At 55.4% G+C, this 19,838-nt stretch overlaps 1 protein-coding gene across 1 annotated transcript in view; it reads left to right on the forward strand.

Annotated features, from left to right (window-relative positions):
* The window catches only part of VAC14 (VAC14 component of PIKFYVE complex), a 66,929-nt gene that overhangs the window by 18,028 nt on the left and 29,063 nt on the right, over positions 1 to 19,838 (forward strand). The window contains exons 11-13 of the mRNA XM_059824835.1: positions 3,622 to 3,766; positions 4,070 to 4,135; positions 15,022 to 15,172. Coding sequence (XP_059680818.1) covers positions 3,622 to 3,766; positions 4,070 to 4,135; positions 15,022 to 15,172 — 362 coding nt within the window. The remainder of the gene's footprint in view (positions 1 to 3,621; positions 3,767 to 4,069; positions 4,136 to 15,021; positions 15,173 to 19,838) is intronic.

Below are 19,838 nucleotides of genomic sequence, written 5' to 3' on the forward strand. Positions count from 1 at the left end.
TATTTCCACCCTTGGCAAGGCCGCTTAAAGGCTAGAGCCTGGCCTAGACCTTAACCTTGTCTGAAAATGGGGTCAGGAAAGCAGCTGGGCCGGGCAGGAGGCCAGGAGGGAGATGACAGCTCAGGCGTTGGCAGAGAACAGGCGACTGCTGAGGAGAGAGATGGCAGAAGCCCTTGAAGAAAGGGGAGAAATGAGAAAATAAATTAATAAGGGACATGGGGTGAAAAACATCGCTGTGAGTTGAGCGCAGTGGGAAAGTGAGCTCTGTTCCTGTGCTGGAGGATGCGCTCTGAGATGGGGGGACATGCTGGGGGGTGGGTCTGCTGCCCCAGCACTCAGCTTGAGCAACGGGTACCAGGATCCAGAGGTAAGAGCCTGGTACGGCCCCCATCGTTGCTCAGTTCGCCCTAAAAGCATGTTCTTGCCGTCACAGGCAAACACAGAGGTGGTGCCAGGGCCACATTCATCCTCCGGAGGAGAATCTGGGGTAGTGGGTTAGATGGAAGCGATTGCATCTGACATCTGCCCTGCTGCAGATGCCGGCGCTGGGAGCCGGCGTGGCAGGCCCAGAGGATCACATTAACGCAATGCCATTACCGCTGCTCCCGCTCCGTGCTGCCTGGGGATTAAGGATAGCCAGGGCAAGATGGGAGTCCGCTTCGGAGCTGCAGCTGCAGCAGCGCTCGCCGTGCTCGGCTGCTGCCTTCCCCCCGGGAAAGGCGGCAGCCCACGGGAATCTGGTGCCGCTCCATCTCAAAGGCAGAGGAGCATGGTCAGTGGGAGATTTTTAGCCGGGTTTCACATGTTTATCAAACCTCTTGCCTTTCAGGATGGTGCCCTGGTTTTGCGCTGAGTAAACGAGCTGCTTCTCTGCCGGCAACCCCCCTAAAAGGTTTATCTTGGCAGATGCAGGGAGAGGATAGCCGGTGAGGAGCTTTGCCCAGCTGCCATCCCTTTTAGCAGGAGCGGAGCCCGGCAGAGCCGCAGGGCCACGGTACGTGACGTGGCTGGGATCTGGCCGACTCGAGGCGAGCCCGGCGCTGTCAGCCACCTCCCGGGGTCAGCTTGGGTGGATTTTTGACTTGAGCCACTCAGGCCCTGCCCGGGTCCTGTGTCGCTGGGGAAGGGTTTTCACAAGCAATTTTGGCGCAAGCCGGGCTGGAAATGGCTTGTTGCTGTGCTGGCAGAAGTCTAGCATCCTTCTCTAACGGTGCCGTGGCAAACCATGCCACCCTGCATCCTCCCCACCTGCCTCGTGGCAGCACGGAGCTGGTGGATGTGACAGTGTCCAGGTCACCTCCGAACCAGCCGGCTTCACACGCCGCTTCTCTTTTGGCCGATTCCCTCTGAAAATATGCATTACCCTGAGGGTTTTTTTTTTCCCCCCCATCCTGCGCAGGCGATGCCTTTTTTGGCGTGGAGATGTAATCGGGTCGAGGATTCGTGCTCCTCTTCCATCAGGAGCCCCGTGCCGGGTGGGTGGCAGGCTGCACTGCTGCGGCGGGAGCTGGTTTTGCAGGAAAATCAGATACAGGGCTGGCTTACATCACCTGGGATGCTGCTCCTTGGCCATCCCCTCTCCCAAACTCCCCGTGCTCTGGGTCCCTCCTTCCCCTCGGTTCTGCATGTCTGAGTGTTTGGCCCTCGGCTGTCATTCGCAACATCAAAGCGAAACTTCGTCCAACCCGAAATGCAATTTGCAGACCCCAGCATCCGTTACGTGAGGCAGATCAAGCAGTCGGATATCTGCAGGGCTGTGAGGGGCCGCAGCCGCCTCGTCTCGCCCTTACAACGTGTGTCCTGGGGAAGATCAAATCCTATTAAGCCGCAGCTCTACTTGCAAATTATACCATGAGAAATCTGCCCCTTAGGATTTCTTACCAAATGAGATGCAGAGCAGCTCTGTGCGTGCTAGAAAAATCGGCAAGAGCCTGGTCCAGCCTTGAATAATTCAGTAGCTCGGGTAGGACAGGAGTGACTTAGCTCTTCAAAGCAGCTACCTCTTGGACGTCTGCTTCAACCGTCTCAGCTCCAACCATCTCAGGTCCAACCATCTCTCCTTAACCTAGTCTCCTGCAGCGGGTACTTCCCACGTCCTTGCTGTTGAGGAGGTGGGAAACCATCAGGTAGACTTCAGGATCACAAACCGGACCAAAAATGCCGTAATGTGACCTCTCCTGCGTTGGGGTCTCCTGTCCCAATGCAGGTCCCAACTATTTGGGGAAGAACTGGGGAGTTTTTCCACTATAGTAAGAGCTAAGGGTCTGCAGGCTGTTGGTGTTATGGAGGAGGCAATGTCCTGGGGAACTAAGGGAGTTGTTTGCTTTCATCCCTGGTTGATGACCAAGAGTTGTCTTCATCCTTTGGGATGGCTTCTGGGAAACAAGATGATGGTCTCAAGGCAGCCTTGTAGCAGAGAGCTGCATCCCAAAACCACTGCCAGCCATCTGCACCATCTGCAGTCCTCAGCACGAGGCTGCTGGGATTAGCGGAGACTGGATGTCCTCGCCTGGTTGGGTGGCCCCAGCTCGTGGAGTTTGAGGACACGTGGGTTGGAGATGTTTGAGCTGGTCAAACTTGAGTTGGGTTCTGAATGCGTTTTAAGGATCTTTAGTCTTCAAACTACAAACCTGATGACTGCAGTACGGACCAGTTTCTCAGCGCAGCCATGGTACCGGATTCATCTAGCGTGGTGTCTTATCACGCGTAGGTACCAGCTATTTCGGGGAAGTGATAAGCCTTGAAGCCTGGAAGATTTCTGTTGTTTCCAGAGCAAGTTTTTGGTGTGCTGCTGTGTCTCTCATTGCGCTTCCCCATCTCGTAATGCCAGTCAGAAACTATCGATGCCATATGGGCAAACCTGGCCATGCCCAGCCATGACCCTCAGTACAAGAAGGACATGGAGGTGCTGGAGCGTGTCCAGAGAAGGGTGACGGAGCTGGTGAGGGGTCTGGAGCACAAGTCTGATGAGGAGCGGCTGAGGGAGCTGGGGTTGTTCAGTCTGGAGAAGAGGAGGCTGAGGCTCTCTCCAGCTACCTGAGAAGGGGGTTGTGGGGAGGTGGGTGTTGGTCTCTTCTCCCAAGTGACAAGTGACAGGACAAGAGGAAATGGCCTCAAGTTGCGCCAGGGGAGGTTCAGGCTGGATATTAGGAAAAATGTCTTTCCTGAGAGAGTGGTGAAGCACTGGAAGAGGCTGCCCAGGGAGGTGGTGGAGTCACCATCCCTGGAGGCGTTCAAGGAACGTGTGGACGTGGCACTGCGGGACATGGTTTAGTGGGCATGGTGGGGTTGGGTTGGTGGTTGGACTTGATGATCTTACAGGTCTTTTCCAAACTTAGTGATTCTGTGACCGTGCAGGCTTGCAAGCCCAGAGCTTGCTTCCTGGCTATCATAACTCTTGAAGACACAGTTCTTGGGTTTGCCGTGAGCAGATCTGGATGCACAGAATAAGAAATGTGGGTGGCCAGGCTGAGTGGAGCAGGAGCAAGCCAAGGGGACAGCTGAGGTTTTTTAGGGTTTGAGCTGTTTGATGCAGCCTCTGGTGTGTTGTAGACCTTCCCACCGTGGGAGGAGTGAGTTGGACGTTACAGCGCTGAACCAGCCTCTCTCCTTTCCGTGCAGCTCCGAGAGGATCCAGGTGACCCTGAACCTGGATGGAATAGTTCAGGTGCTGGACTGCCACCTTCATGACACGTCCATTGGGATGATGACCAGAATTGCAGTCCTGAAATGGCTCTACCACTTGTACATCAAGACTCCTCGTAAGGTAGGTCATGGACTTGGCGTGCAAGCCTACTGCTCCCTCCACGGGACTGAGCTGGTCTGCTCCCAGCCTGCTCCTTGCCTTTGAATTGGCTGTAATTATCACGGCAGCATTGCAACCAAGTGTCCACCTGCCTTTTCTGAGAATGCTTTGGCTGCTGGATAGCCCGTAGCTTAAGAGAGAAGAGCTCCAGCTCGGGTGGAATATGGTGGTGAAGCTTTCGGCAGTCTCCCCCGGGGTGAAGAGTCTTGTCGCGGGGGGTGACCATGCCTGTGGGACTGATGCCATCCGTCTTTCTGGTTTTAGATGTTCCGACACACCGACAGCCTCTTCCCCATCTTGCTGCGGACCCTCTCAGACGAGTCGGATGAGGTAAGTGCTGCAGCTGCTGCAGAAGTCCTCCTGAAAGTTTACTGTCTCCACATCTAGCTGGGCTTTGGATTTTTTGGATTGAACCGAGGGGTTTTGTGAGGTTTGGCCAGTGTTGGCACTGGGGAGTTTAGCCCTGTTGGCTAAACCGTAGAAGACCCAACGCAGGGCCTGCAGGGAACTGCCCAGCTGAAAGCCCTGCTGTCTTGGTTAGGCTGGTGTGTTTGGGACCCTCTGTCTGTATAAACCTTCCTCTCCATCTCTGAGAGCTGATCCCTCAAAGCCAGTTCCTAAAAATCCTTTTTCCCTGCCTGGAAAGTCAGCTGGGGCTTCAGGTCCCAGAGCTGATATCTGCCATGGGGCTGGGTCGTGGTCAGATCCTCAGCCTCTTCTCCCAAGTGACGAGTGATAGGACAAGAGGAAATGGCCTCAAGTTGCACCAGGGGAGGTTTAGGCTGGATATTAGGGAAAATTTCTTCCCTGAGAGAGTGGTGAAGCATTGGAAAAGGCTGCGCAGGGAGGTGGTGGAGTCACCATCCCTGGAGGTGTTCAAGGAACGTGTGGACGTGGCACTGTGGGACATGGTTTAGTGGGCATGGTGGGGTTGGGGTGATGGTTGGACTTGATGATATCACAGGTCTTTTCCAACCTTAGTGATTCTGTGCGATTCTGAGTGGGGATTTCGGCACCTCACGACAGCTCTGTAGAGATGCGAGGGGGATCGTGTCCAGCCAGTGCTGCAAAACCCAAGTCAGGAGGTGGTTAAGCAGCGCCCACCGCTAGCGGGGCAGCGTCAGCTTTGCCTGGTGGGGCTGCAGTAGATGCCCAGTGGCATCAGGTTGACTGGGAACCACTCGGCTTGGGAGTGAGCAAAGAAATTCAGGCAGCGATGAGTGAGCCAGCTCGCTCTGCCTTCGCTCTCCTGCCTGCACCTTGCCCTCCCAGTGCAGTGCTCTTCATCTCCCAGGCTGCTCCCTCAATTTTGGCGTGTTTGTCATCTTCTCCCCCTCTCCGTTGCACCCTGGAGCATTTCTAGCGCTTGGGTGGGAGGCTGGCAGCTTTGGCACACAGCTGGCCCAGGCACTGGTAGCGCTTCTGCCATCGGCTGGATACCTCTTGCCCAGAGCTGCGAATGATCCTGGCTGGTTTCTCAGCCCAGACCTTCCTCGTGGAATAAAAATCGTGCGCTGTCTGCTTTGCCTTCCACGCTCCAGGGCGTCAAACCCCAACCCCACAATAAATCCCATGTGCGAGGGGGTTGTTAAGAGAGAAGGGAAGGGAATAAGCAAGCGAGGGAATGACTTGCGCTTAGAAGGCAAGCGACTGCCTGGCCGTTTTCCATACCCTGCTGCTTACGATGCAAACCTTTCCAAAAGAGTCCCCAAGCACACATCTGCCTTTGCAACGCTCTAGAAAGCCTGCATCTTGCAGATAGTCTCTCCAGCTTGGCAGGAGATCGCAGTGAGTCATGTTGCAATTACACTGCTTATTAATATTTGAAAAAAGCAGTGAAGAAAGGACCCTGGTGATGCATTTCCTCCATGTGACATAACTGGGAATGGCTCAAAAGCAATTTTAAGCTGATTTATTTAATCCTGTCTTCTATTTATTTAAATGTTTGGAGGGGGGTTTTTTTTTAAGGAAATCCATAGACAAGTCAATCCATTAAACACCACTGCTCGACTGGCTCCCACCCAGATTTGCTGCTCTCTGCAGAGGAAATAGAAATGACCAAAATAGTAGGGGGTTTTTGAGCTGGGCATTTTTGGGAATGACGAGCAAAGATTGAGCTAGCTAAGCTGCAACGTCAGTGCCTATTAGAAAAGGGGACGCAGGGTGCTCTCTCAGCCATTACTCCCTGCTCGGTACAGTATTTGTATGCACGTCCGCGTTGTCCTGGAGCAGGTCGGGATCCCCAGAAGCTCTTGGCTAACGGGCTGGGGATCACCGGGTTAGTGTGGGGTCCTCTGTGAGCTTAACCCATCAGCTCTCTGATGAGGAAGCATCTCCCTCCCTTTTCCAGGTGGTGCTCCGTACGTTGTATGGTGTTGCACAAGGTGTACGTGCATCTCCAGGGGGGTTTTTTTGCTGTCTTCATTCTGGGATGCTCCCCTCCCGAAGGGAACCTGGCTGGGCAGCAGTGCTGTAGCATCTTTCTTCCCAGCAAGGTTGAACGTCCTTTTGCGGTGCCTGCGGATCCCCTGGCCCCCATGCATGGTTTGGAGGCTAGCTATTGCTCTCCTGATGTGCCCTGAAGCTGTCCTGGAACAGTTGTTTCTCACCAGCTCATCACCAAAGGAGAATCTGGCGTTGGAGGGTCAGTGCTAGTCAGGGCTTTGCATCAGACTGAAAGACGGTGCTCAGGCACCTTATTTTTAAGTTCTGGCCTTGCTGAGCTGCTCCGAGTCTCTCTGTGCACTTGCCATGAATAATCAAGCCCAAAGCACGGAAAGAATCATAGTGGATGGAGCCGGATCCGTGCCCTTTAAGTTGTCCCGCCTGTTTTTATCGTTCAAGTAGCACAAGGTGTTGCACCACCTCCACCGTGCTGAACAGGGGCCAGTATCTTATGATGCATCTGCGGCGTCCTGAGTCATCTCTGCCTTCTCTCCTGTTCCCCTTCCTACCCAGTTCTCCCGCGCCAGTAAAGAAATGGTCAAGAGACCTAGTTAAGATTCACAAAGGCAGCGCGGAGAAGTTGGAGCGAAGCTGAAGCAAGCAATTCCCTTTGATATGTAGACAAGTCAGGATACAGGATTCCTGGCTGTCAGATGCTGTACTGCTGCACTGCGTCACCTCGTGCCGCTTCCCATGCTTCCCCGCCAGGGAGGTGCTCCATCCCGCGTTGGAGACCTGCTTTTGAAGGCAATCTTTAAAAGCCCTGGTTAAAATTTGATGTGCTTGAAAACTTTCTTACAGCTCCAAGACTAACAGCATCCTGCTAGGAATGGGGTTTTCTGCACAAGCTGCTCCTTTCATCGGTGCGAGTCTCACAGCCCTGACACCTGGTTGAAGAACTGACGTTGGAAAAGGTGAAAAGTCAAAGCCCAAGCGCCCTTTGGGAGCGGTGGGATGGACCTTTCCACCCGCAGGATAAAAGCACTGATGCTGGAAGGCACTGCTGAAAGGAAGAGCTGCTCTGTTCCAGAAACAGTGTGGCCAGCGGGAGTAGGGAGGGGATCATGCCTCTGTACTCGGCGCTGGTGAGGCTGCACCTCGAATGCTGTGTTCAGTTTTGGGCCCCTCACTCCAAGAAGGACATGGAGGTGCTGGAGCGTGTCCAGAGAAGGGCGACGGAGCTGGTGAGGGGTCTGGAGCACAAGTCTGATGAGGAGCGGCTGAGGGAGCTGGGGTTGTTCAGTCTGGAGAAGAGGAGGCTGAGGGGAGACCTCATCGCTCTCTACAACTGCCTGAAAGGGGGTTGTGGGGAGGTGGGTGTTGGTCTCTTCTCCCAAGTGACAAGTGATAGAACGAGAGGAAACGGCCGCAAGTTGCGCCAGGGGAGGTTTAGGCTGGATATTAGGGAAAATTTCTTCCCTGAGAGAGCGGTGAAGCACTGGAAGAGGCTGCCCAGGGAGGTGGTGGAGTCACCATCACTGGAGGTGTTCAAGGAACGTGTGGACGTGGCACTGCGGGACATGGTTTAGTGGGCATGGTGGGGTTGGGTTGGTGGTTGGACTTGATGATCTTACAGGTCTTTTCCAGCCTTAGTGATTCTGTGATTCTTTGGGTCGTCTTCCTCTGCAAGCTCCTGGTGCAGAGGCAGCTTCTGATGTAGCTGTTCAGTTCCCTGGGTCCTTTCCGGCTCGACCCAGGCGCTGAGTTCAGGTGGACACAACAGGCAGTCGGGGCATCTCTGAGAAAACCATGAAGCGGTGACGCTGCTGATTTCTTTCTTTGCTTTGTTTTCCTTTCTCTGGCTCCAAAATGGAGTTGTTTCTTTAGGGCTGAACGTGTTCCTGTTTCCTTATCTGCTCCTCTCAATCTTGCTGGGGGTTGGAAGTTGTGCTGGGACTTTTGTCTGACTCATGCAGGAATGACGCATGAGGTGGAGCTGGTGTCTGATGTGAAGCAGGATAGACTCCAGCTTCTTCTCATCTCCGCTGATGTGAAAACCTACCTGCGTTTATGCAGCGGCCAGGCAAGGCTTTGAATCATAGAAGGGTCTGGGTTGGAAGGGACCTTAAAGATCGTCTAGTTCCAACCCCCCTGCCATGGGCAGGGACACCTTCCACTAGACCAGGTTGCTCAAAGCCCCGTCCAAGCTGGTCTTGAACACTTCCAGGGATGGGGCATCCACACCTTCCCTGGGCAACCTGTGCCAGTGCCTCAGCACCCTCATGGTGAAGAATTTTTCTTCCTTGTATCTAATCTAAATCTACCCTTTTTCAGCTTAAAGCCATCACCCCTTGTCCTATCACTACATGGCCTTGTAAGAAGTCCCTCTCCAGCTTTCCTGTAGGCCCCTTCAGGTACTGGAAGGCTGCTATAAGGTCTCCCCGGAGCCTTCTCTTCTCCAGGCTGAACAACCCCAACTCTCTCCACCTGTCTTCATAGGAGAGGTGCTCCAGCCCTCTGATAGTCTTCGTGGTCCTCCTCTGGACTCGCTCCAACAGCAAGGAGATCCAAATGGTTTCTTAGCTGCTTGCAGCTGTATCTTCTAGAGCATCCTTCAGAAGTCTGCTCCTGGCACTGGACAAGAGTTGGTACCCTTCCCTAGAGAGGATTAACTGAGCCTGAGCTACCACTGCCTACGGAGGACTTGAACGTCTGCATGACCTTCAAGCCAGCTTCTCCATCACAAGCTGAAACATTTTGCCCCTCTCTCGGTTTTCCAGTATTAAACTAGGAGAGGAGGAGCCCCAGGTATGGTGGTATCCTGGTATTCGTCTCTCTCCTTTGTTGTTAACTCCGACACCCCTCCTGCGTATCCTGCTGCAGCACCGCAGGGTTTTGAAGCCCGGGTCTCTGCCCTGCTCTCTGAGCTGTGCTGTCGCGCTAAATCCTGACGAACTTCTCCCATCGCGCCCGATTCCCAGTACAACGAAGCTGAACAAAAGCTTGTGCCAAAGCGAATAGCTGTCTTAGCGTGGTTTGGTTTGGAGCTTTGCTCTGTTGGTTTTAGAGCCATTGTGCTCCAGCTCCCAGCCTTTAATTCTTCACGGCCAAAATATTGTGACCCCATGCAAAGCAGAGGGTGTAAACTAAAGGCTGCAAAGAGGAGCACTCTAATGTACGTGTGCCTGGCTTTTATTTTAATTTTTTTGTTGGTAAAGCTTCTCTGGAGAGAGACTCAAAGCTACAAGGTACCGAAGCAGGGAGGCTACTCGTTTTCAAGAGGGAAGTGACGCTGAGGGTGAGCCTAGGACTGAAATGGTGGGGTATAGAGAGAGGTATATAATTTCAGTTGGATGCTGGAAAACGCGGTCAGCCCAACTTGCCGTGCGTGGCAGCAGCCCCTAAGCAGAAGTCTTAAAGCAGGGTGGGGTGATGCTTTCTCCGAGGACTCGAGGCATTGCAAGGGCACTGGGTTGAAAGATAATCTGTGCACTGCGTCGTGCAGGAATAGGAAATTCCTTGGGGGGAGTGCGATCCGCAGGCAGCTTCTTGGCTCAGCACCAGCTCGGGACCATAATTGCCTGGCTGGCGTATACATATGCGTCTACGGTTTATACGTACGCCGAACAACTAGGGGTGGACTGGCAGTCTGGGCTCAAGGGGAGGCTTGTAGCGTTCCTGGGTGAAATCACGGAGCAGACTACAACCACAGGAAAACCTGTCTGCCGCGGAGGACAGGCAATCCCTGTCCCAGGGAGCTGGCTCGGGGTGGGGCCAGGGTGGGATGAAGGTTTAGGATGTGGGATTTGGTAAGCTTGGCTTTGGGTGCCCACCTCCCCAGGGTGCGGAGGAAGGTGCCGGATGGGAGACAGGGTAGCAAATAAAAGCAAACCCTTTGCCTATCATAAGCTCTGGGACTCTGGGTGCTGAATTTGAAGGGGTTGCAGGCAGCCCCCCATGGCGTGGTCCGCAGGGATGCTCTGGGGCAGCTCCAGCTTCCTCCAGCCCCATGCCCCTGGCTGGACCTGTCCTGCCCTTTTCCCTTTTCCCTTTTCCCTTTTCCCTTTTCCCTTTTCCCTTTTCCCTTTTCCCTTTTCCCTTTTCCCTTTTCCCTTTTCCCTTTTCCCTTTTCCCTTTTCCCTTTTCCCTTTTCCCTTTTCCCTTTTCCCTTTTCCCTTTTCCCTTTTCCCTTTTCCCTTTTCCCTTTTCCCTTTCCCTGAAATACCTCCTTGGCATCCCACCCTGTGACTGGCATCAGGTGGCGTGCGTTTTAAGCTCCCACTACGCTAATTAAACACATTTAAAGAGGTGCTCTGAGCTGTGACAGTGCTCCTGCTCCTGCCTGGCCCTCGCACGCCCGCAGCGGGAACGAATGGGGGATTTGCAAAAGCAGGCGGGAGGACAGGGAGTTTTCAGGTTGTAGCTTGGTTTCGGGTGATTGTGGCTGTGTTACCAAGTGACCCCCCCCCACCGCCTGCTGTATTTGCTGATGCTGTGAGCGTGTGTTAGCAAATCCAGGCGGGATTTGCTCCGGGGAGGACAGGAGAAGCCCCCAGCCCCGCTGCCTTCCCGCTGCTCCCCATCCCCTCCCGGCCACAGGCTGAAATCCGGCGGCTGTAAAGGCGGGGGAAAAAAAGGTCTTGGCAAGATCAGAGGATAAAAGTTGCTGTGCCGGGGAACCTGAAAAGAGGTCCGGTTAAATTGGTGTGGGAAGATTAATGGTGGGTTTTCTTTTCTTTTTCTGTCTTTAAAGCCGGTGGAGGCGGGGGGGACGCAAGTTTGCTTTTCACACCGTGTGTGTCTGGGGCTGGGCCAGCCTCGCTGCTGGCCGCTCTTGGCTCCCGGAGTGCCTGCCCGTGCTGGCCTCCCCTCCCCTGGCTACGGCTAAGAGGTTCGGAGGGAGGACAAAAAAAAAAAAGCCAAACCAAAATAAATTAAGCCCTCTGGGGAAGCCTCGGTGCGCGCTGCGGCAGCGCGGGGCTGCGTTGGAGCGGTGGAGCAGGAGGAAGCACCCCACAACATCCTTCCTGGTCCCCCCCGGGTCACTCTTCCACCCCCCTGCCTTGCTGATCCTGGTAATGCCGGGGGGTTTTCCACAGCCACCCTGATCTTGGTCCCCTTTGAAGAAGTGCTTTGCAACCCTTAACCTTTCTCTTCTGCATCCTGGTGGCATCTTGCTTCAGCTGGATTCCCATCTTCTCCCTGGCGAGAATAACCTTGTTCCCGGTGTCGGGAGCCCCGTTTCATTGCCCTGGGACAATCCGGGGCCGCCTGTGAGCCCCTCCCTGCTGCACGCAGGCATTTTAATCTTTAAAAAAAAAAACTTTTCCCATAAATACCAGCAAGGACAGCATCTTCAGGAGCTCTGGTCCTATTCTTGCCGTCGTGCGTGCCCCAGGAGCTGCTGCCGCCGCCTGCCTGGCTGTCCTGGGAGTCACCACGTGCTGCAGGGTGCTAAGTCTCGCTCCCCAAGGGTCTGCAGCGGATTTGGGGTCACCTCCCCTTCCTCTGCCTCTGGCCAAAACGCTGGGGTGACCCTGGCCCGTGGCAAAGTCCTCCCAAGGAGCATCAAGGTGATGCTTTGCACACGGGAGGTGCGTCCATCCGCCACACGCCATTCGGGGGCTGCTTTGCCCCTGCTTTGCCCCTGCTTTTCCCCCGCGCCGCTGCCGGCAGGGCTGGTCTCGGCTCCGTTCAACCAGAACAAGCGGCAAATTAACCTGACCTAGATCTGGAGAAGCTAGAGAGACCGACAGTTTTGTGTGCCCTCAAAATCCATGCTCTGGAGGCAATACATGGAGAAATCTTGCCTATTCCCAGGGAGGAGAAATAGCTGCTTATTTATAACAGCTTTTTTCTAAGTGTTTGATAACCTGCTCCTCATCCCCTGGCCCGGCAAAGAGTTCACCCTCCTCTGTGCTGCTCTTCATCCCTGTGCCGGGACCAGCTCGCGACGGCGGCCGCGTCTCCCCATCCATCATGATGCTCCTTCCAATTCACGCTCACCAGCCCCACGCTCACCCGGAGCAGGGGCGCAGCACCCTACATCTCATCACCACCAGGAAACCTTCATGGAAATCCCTTCTGGGCCGGGAAAACATCGTTGGTGGCTGCTCCTCCGGGCTGGCGGTCGGGATCATGCCCTCGCCCAGCGGCTGGGAACGGCTCTGGCCCTTGTGCTCCAGCGCTGTCGGGTCCGACGGCCGCTCGGCTCCTGACGGATGGGACCGACTCGCTCCTGGCGCAGCCAGCCCGTTGCCATGGCAATGGCAGGATATTGCTTTCTTACAGCCTCCTCGCTCGCACAAAGCCAGCTGCCGGCTCCAGCTTTGCTTAGCGCAGGGATGTGCAGCGCATACCAAGCGCTCCTGGCTTTCCTCCGTCCCCGGCTGGGAACCCACTCCGGAGGATGCGGGGAAGAAGCAGCAGGAGCCGGAGCTCCCTGCTTCTTTCCCACGGCTGGAAAACCCCTGGTCTTCGCAGCCGCCTGCTCCTCCTCCTCCTCTTCCTCCAGGTGCTCGTGCACCCGTACCTCCTGCTTCTTATTTCCTCCACGTTTTCCGATTGCAAAATCCAGCCCTCTCTGCTTTTTCTACCTCCTGCCTGTGACCTACACGGCTGGCTTGGGGAGCCACCCCTTAACCTCTGCAAAGCTGGAGAGGTCGAGCCGTGCCCTCGGTGGTGCCCCTCACTGGCAGCCTGGCTGGAGCATCCCGAGCCCAAGCAGCATCTCGGAGATGGGGCTCAGCACACGGCTCTGGGAGGCTGGATCAAAGATCCGACCTTACGGGATAAGACATGGCTCTAAATGCTTTGGGAAGCAGCAGGAGTGACTTTTGCCCAGCCCAGGGTCTTGGTTCTGTTTCCTGATGCTGCGGGAGCTGCTGGTGAAGGCTACGCCGGACAATAGCCCAAGCGTTTGGCTGGGTGGGATCGTGGCAGCAGCAAATGCAGCAGGGTGGCAATCACAGGCGGCTGGTTCGTGCACTACAGCAGCCATGTGTTGATACGGCCTTGGCATGGTAGGATACGTCATCCTGGTTGTGTTGGCATGCGTGCTGCGTTCAGCAAAATCAGTAGCATGAGCAAGAGTCCCGGCTCCCACCCGCCTGCCGGCCCCGGTAGCCAAGCCCTGAGTCTCTTTGCCAGTTTTAGCCAAAGACTATGAGACTTGGAAACCTCCATGGGTATTATTTCCCCAGCTGTGAGAGCTTGAGACCCAAATTAGTGCCTTCCCCTGCTCGAAGGCTGCACGTTCAGCTGAGCCATGTGATTAGCCACTAGAGAATCTACGTAGGGCGTTGTGAGGTCTGCTCAGGGGCATCCTCTGCTTGAAATGAAACCATCAGCATTGCTTTGTCTGTGCCACCGGTGCTTGAAAGCCCGCAAAGCCAGGCGGAGAGGGAGGAACAAGGTCTTTCCTCTGCCGAGGAGCGTAGCGACGCTTCCCTGGAAGAGGTTGAAGGCTGGCGGTGCCAGTGATGTCCCATGATGGCAACGAGGTCCCATCCCTGACAGCATCACGGAGGTGCCATATTCTTCGGGGACAGCAGCATCATAGCTCCTCATTGCACAAGTTGTTGTCATCTTATGGTTTTTTCATCCCTGGGGGAGTCACGCGTTGGGACTTAATCATGTCGATGAGGCAGAGGGTCTTCCCAAGCGTGCTGGAGCCTCGTGGTGCCTGCGGCAGGCTGCTTCCCCACGGCCGGCTCTGCGCTGAAGCCTGGACACCTTGCTACCTGCTCAAAGGCTGCTGGGGGCTTAAAAATCAGCCCTAATTACAAACAAAAAAAAAAAAAACACCAGCTTAAGATATCTGCAGCAGAGAAACCCAGGGGCTCCTCTTTCTGATTTTCATGTTTTCAAGTTCTGCATGATCAAAAAAAAAGATGTAATTGGCGTTTTTTTCAGGGGTAAGGGGTTTTTTTTTGTAGCTTAGAAGCTAAAAGTCCCATATAACTGCAGCTCCTCAGAAAAGTGCCTTTGTGAGAACATGTGGAAAGCCTGGGTTGCGGTGCTGGTGGGCAAGGGGTGGTCGGGGATGTGCTGTGCTGGATGCTGATGGGTTCGATGTGGCAATCGGCCCTTTTTGGCAGCCTTTCTGCTCCGCACAGCCCTGCTACACTCCGGGCATCAGGGCTGGCTGATGAAACATCTAGACCCAAGGACACTTGAATGAGGGGGGACCCAAAATAGCCTGAGACATGAGAAGGGTTGAGGACAAAAAAAACAACCCACCCTGTAATAACTTCTCCAGAAATGCTATATATAGATTAATTCGGTGACTTCTGGAAGGAAAGAGCTATGAAATCCGAATGGCAGCTCTGCCTTGCCGTCCCGGGCGCAGGCAGCCGAGCCTGCTCTCAGACGTTGCCCTGAACGGGGCGAGCTGGGGGGGCAGGCGGATGTTTGCCACCGAGGGCATCCCCATGCTCTTGCTGGGGTTGTCCCAAATCTGCGGTTACGAAGGGGAGTGGGGAAGCAAAGCCTAGACCTCCCCAGAGTAGGAAAAGGGAGAAGCAAGCCCTGCTCCTGCTTGCATAAATGAGGTTTAATTTCACACGCTCCCTTGGGACTCGCAGAGCAGAAACTGGGTTTTTTTCCTCCCCTTTTCTCTTTCCTGCCCCATCCCCTCTGCCATCATTTGAAATTGCCACTTTGAACTTCATAGGTAGCCCTCTTTTCCCTACGCCTCTCTTGATGTGTTGGGATTTGGTGTTTGCTTCCCATCTCACCCTCTCCAGCTGTGGGTTTGGAAAGGAAAGCTCACCCCGCCGGCTCCCTCTGCCCCTGTGCCTGCTCACCCCGCGCCATCCCTCTCTCCGCAGGTTATCCTGAAGGACCTGGAAGTGCTGGCTGAGATCGCTTCTTCCCCGGCGGGACAGACGGAGGGTCACGGTCCCTCCGATGGTTCCGATGCGCGACCCGGTCCGGTGGAGCTTCACGTCCCGGCCAGGGCTGGCCAGCTGAGCTCCTCCGGTGAGTGCCACAGCTCCGTGCCACCCCGCTCCCTGGGCTCACTCGATGCTCGGTGCCAGCGGTCAGATTTGCTCGGGCAGAAGGAGAAGCCTCTCTCGCAGTCATAAATCAATATATCCATCCCCACCCGGCATCGCTTGGGGATCACGTCTGCCGTGGCGCGGACCAGGGCTTTTATTGCTCTTTCCTCTAGGTCATGTTTTGGGGATTTAGGACTCTGTCTAGCAGCAGGATGCTACAGAGGCCAGTGTGGAGGGAGGTCATTCTTGTCCTGTTTTTAATGGGACCTTGGGTGCTAGCCTCTTCTCTCCTTGTAAAAGTTCTCAGAGCCTCTAAAAGCAGCTCCGGACGGGATGCTGGCTGCAAGCCCGGGTGTCCAAAACATGGATGGATCTGCACGGGGTTCAGTCTGTGCCCGTGTTGCCTGCCCACATTGACTATGAGCTGCTGTGGTGCTCTGAGTGTCAGGTAGGACCTCAGAAGAGACATGAAGAGGGACAATCCTATTTTTCGGGGACTTGGGGGATTAAAAAAAGCCTTTTATTAATCATCCTGGCGCATCGGGAAGTTTTTTTTCCACCTTCCCTTGTCTGTGGCTCATCTTTGCAGTTGCTTGGCTGCCCCTTCTCTGCTGCTGCTGCTATTTAAGGGCCTCCCTGTTGTACTCCCCGGGCCAGGTCGTCCCGGCCAAAAGCACGTTTCACGGCAGCTTTGGATTGCAACCCGAGCGCGGAGCCAAGGCTGCCTCTCCCTGCGCAGGATGCGGCCACGGGGCCTTGCAAAATCACCGCCGGAGAGGGAGGCTTTGCTTTCCGCTCCCTGGGCTTTGTTTTCTCTGACCATCCCAGATCACTCACCCCTCCCTGGGCTTAGAAAGGTCCGCACCATCAACCAGCTCAGGTTCGGGGTTGTTTGGGTGGGCTTTGTTGGTTTTTTCTACCCGTTCCAGGCTGGCAGCCCTAGCCAGGCTCTGCGATGGAGGGGTGGGGGCTGCAATGCCGGTGACCTCCCCGAGCTCTCTGCAAGTCTCATCCATCCTCCCCGTGTCAGAAGTGAGACCGCCTGGGTGGAGCAGCTCCTGCGGCGCTGGCCAAGCAGCTGAGGAGCTGCAGTTCAGCTCATGCTGACGGTTGTCTGAGGTTTCCTTCCTTGTGGGTGATCTAAAAATAGCAGGCTGCATGGCGTGGATCCTAACAGCTGCCGTGGCCCCTGGTAGCTAGCTGGAAGAGCAACTTGGCTTCACTTATTCAAGCGTAACGTTTGAAAAGGGGCTGGCTCTCCCCACGTTGAGGAGGTCTGCTGGAGCCAGAGCTTCTGTTGCCCCAGGGTGGGGCAACTTGCCCCCACGCAGGTCCTAACAGGCTCTGGCTTTCCTCACCTACTTTCCCCGTCCTTGTAATGCACCGGAAAATTGTTTCTTTGGAAATTTATTTGGGGCTGAACTTTGCAGGGTGGTTGGCTTTCACCCAAAGGCAGCTGGTTTTGGGGACGGGAAGAGGTGCCGGTTCGTTGGCCTCGGGACATTTAGCGTGGAGGGATGTGGCCCCGGTCCGGTCCGGCTCTGACCACCCAGGGCTGAGAGCGGATGGGCTGCTGGGCTCCGGCTCCCAGGGGAGTGAGGGGTCACAGTTGGGCCAGGACCCTCCTGGGTTACGCCTGGAAAAGCGGAGGCTCTTGGAAAAGACTCTTTTTGTTGGAGGGTTGTTTTGGGGGGGCTTTTTTTGGAGTGGGAGGGTGGCTAGTAGAAATCCCTGCGTCTGCATGGTCCCAGGGTAGCGATGTACGGTGAGAGTGAGCGAACCCAAACTCTGCCCTGCAGGCTGACGCGTTTGTGAGTACAACCCTTCCCAGGCAAAAATCATGAGGCGCTGGCACCGAAGAGAGGCTGTACCCCTTCTGCGGTCACTGGTTTTGCACTGGGATGTATGGGAGCGCTCCCCAAGCACACCTCCCCGGCTAGCGCACCCTGGCTCGGACGGTGCTTTCTCAGCGGTAGGATGCTATTGCACCATTGGAAGGGAGGCTGTACCCGCGCTTCTCCCCGGGGTTAAATCGCTCTGTTCCCTTCGTCACGCTTCAGACCGAGATGCCATCGGAGCTGGCAGCGGGAGGAGAGCTGCGCCGGCTGAGCCATCTCAGGTCCGCTCCCCTCCTACCCCTGAGGCCCGTCTGAGCGTGCAGTTGGTGGTTTTACAGGTAAACGAGCATGGGCACCCTTAAAGCCTTGAGCTCGCAGCAGGTTTCCATGCTGCGCTCTCCATCCCGGTGCTCCAGGCTTTGCCACCCGAGCGGTGAGGGCAGAAGGGGAGGCGGAAGGGGCTGGTGCCCCCCTGGTCTTCCCCCCGCTTCCTCTCGCTCCCTTTCTTCCCTCGGGATGTGTTTATGCAGTTGTTTCCCTGCCATTGAGTTCAGTTTCCTTCAGATGCTGGTTGATTAGTCAGGAAAGCCGTGTCCCACTTCCGCAGCCCGTTCCCAGCTCCAGTTTTTATTTAGCCGCTTTGTTCTCTGGTTACGTAAGGTCAGCTGCCCTCGACGCCTTCTCCAAACACAATGAGCCGGGGCCAGCCCAGCGCCGCCTGGGACACCCGACATCTCTCCTCCCGACCTGCTCCGGCTGCCTCGGGAGAGGGTGGCTGGGTGCTGACCTTGGCCAGCTGAGCTTGATGTGGTCCAGGAGTCTGTCCTTGGTTATCTTCTGGCCGCTTTTTAGGGACAGGGCTGTGCCCAAGATCTTGGGGTGATAGTGCAAATGCCTATCCGGTTTGTAGAACGGGAATCCAGCTGCCTGCTTTATTTTGGGAGTGTTTTGCCAACTGTGTAGAAGTTGGGACAAATAGAAGTTTGGGAGTGTTTTGCCAACCGTGGGACAAGTAGCTGATGACTCAAGAGTGGTTGTCACCAAGGCCAGCAGGTCGAGGGAGGTGATTCTGCCCCTCGGCTCTGGTGAGACCCCCCTGCAGCACTGGGTCCAGCTCTGGGGTCCTCAGCACAACAAGGACATGGAACTGTTGGAGTGGGTCCAGAGGAGGCCATGAAGATGATCAGAGGGATGGAACACCTCTGCCATGAGGACAGGCTGGGAGAGTTGGGGTTGGTCAGGCTGGAGAAGAGAAGGCTCCGGGGAGACCTTCCAGTACTTAAAGGGGCTTATAAGAAAGATGAGAACAGACTTTTTAGCAGGGCCTGTTGCGATAGGACAAGGGGCAATGGTCTTAAACTAAAAGAGGGCAGATTCAGACTAGATAGAACGAAAAACTTTTTTACCATGAGCATGATGAGACGCTGGCACAGGTTGCCCAGAGAGGTGGTAGATGCCCCATCCCTGGAAATGCTCCAGGCGAGGTTGGACAGGGCTCTGAGCAGCCTGATCTAGTTGAAGATGTCCCTGCTCGCTGCAGGGGGGTTGGACCAGATGAGCTTTAAAAGGTCCCTTCCAACCCAAACCGTTCTGTGATTCTGTGACAGCATAGGTGCAAGCCCTCCAGCCTAGTCCAGCTCTGCTCTGCCTGGGAGGAGCGAGCCCCCTCCAAAAGGATGCCGAAGCCGTCTGCCACCTCGTACAGGGTAGCTCTTGCTCACATCTCTTCCTTCCTTTCTCTGCAGCTTTGTAAGGAGAAGCGGTTATAACCCTTTGTTTCGCAGGAGGCACTTTCCTCTCCGGCTCGGTCTGGTCTCTCCTGCCTGGCTTCCTGCCGGAGACGGCGGGGACGGTGGCGTACCCTCTGAGCTCCTCACGCTATGGGATGTTTACCGGGAGGCTGACTCCATACGTGGGTGCGCTAACACACGCGAGGTCATTGCTTCCATCCGGCAGTCCCTGGATATCCTGGGAGCCGGTGGATTACTCGGGGGGGAGGCTGCGAGAAGTCCCTGAGAAACGTGTTGAGTGCAGACTTGCTGTATCCCTCCGGAGAACGTGCAGTGCTGCAGAGCCTGGACCGAACTTGAGGCGTGTTGCGATGTAGGGGTTTCCTATCGACATCTTTTTGAGGGGTTTTGTTCTCAGTGAGCCGAATCACTCCCTTTACGTTGTCTACAGCTTCATTTGTGTAATCACAGATCTGCAGAGATGGCAGTGTAGGATAAGGTCCCATCTCCAGGTGGTCTGGAAAACGTTAGGGCAGCCTCGAAAACACCGGGTGAGAACCTGTAGAGTGCAGGGAGTCTGTGAAAGGTAGGGTAGAAAAGCTGGGCTGTTGTCAGATGGCTCAGATTTACTAAACTGGCAAGGATAAGAGGGAAACCCCTCCACACTCATCCTTTGCACAGAAGGCAGGAGACAGCTGATGTTGCACAAGGGACCACTTGCTCTTGAAGGAGCCAGTTTCCGACAGCTTTCGCAGGATCGGGAGTGCGACAGCAGGGAGCAGAGGAGCCAAGCAAGCGGGAGAGGAGAGACCTGTTGCCCCTGAGAGCTCTGAGCTCAGCGCTCTGGTTCCTGATGGTCGGTGGCTCTGCCATCTCTCTGCCATCTCCTTCCCTACTGGCATGGAGCTGTGCAAGAGGGTTGACGTTCAAAAATGCTCTTCTGCCTCTTGGAGAGAAGGGGAATTAGAAGAAAAGGGTGGTTTGGATTTTTTCCTGGGTGCTCTGCAGCGGCGGTGCTGGGATGCCGTGGAAAACCCCAGGGGAGACCATCCAGAGCGTAGCCATAATTCACCTGGCA

This window comes from Gavia stellata, chromosome 15 (assembly GCF_030936135.1).
Source record: "Gavia stellata isolate bGavSte3 chromosome 15, bGavSte3.hap2, whole genome shotgun sequence".
Taxonomy (NCBI): Eukaryota; Metazoa; Chordata; class Aves; order Gaviiformes; family Gaviidae; genus Gavia; species Gavia stellata.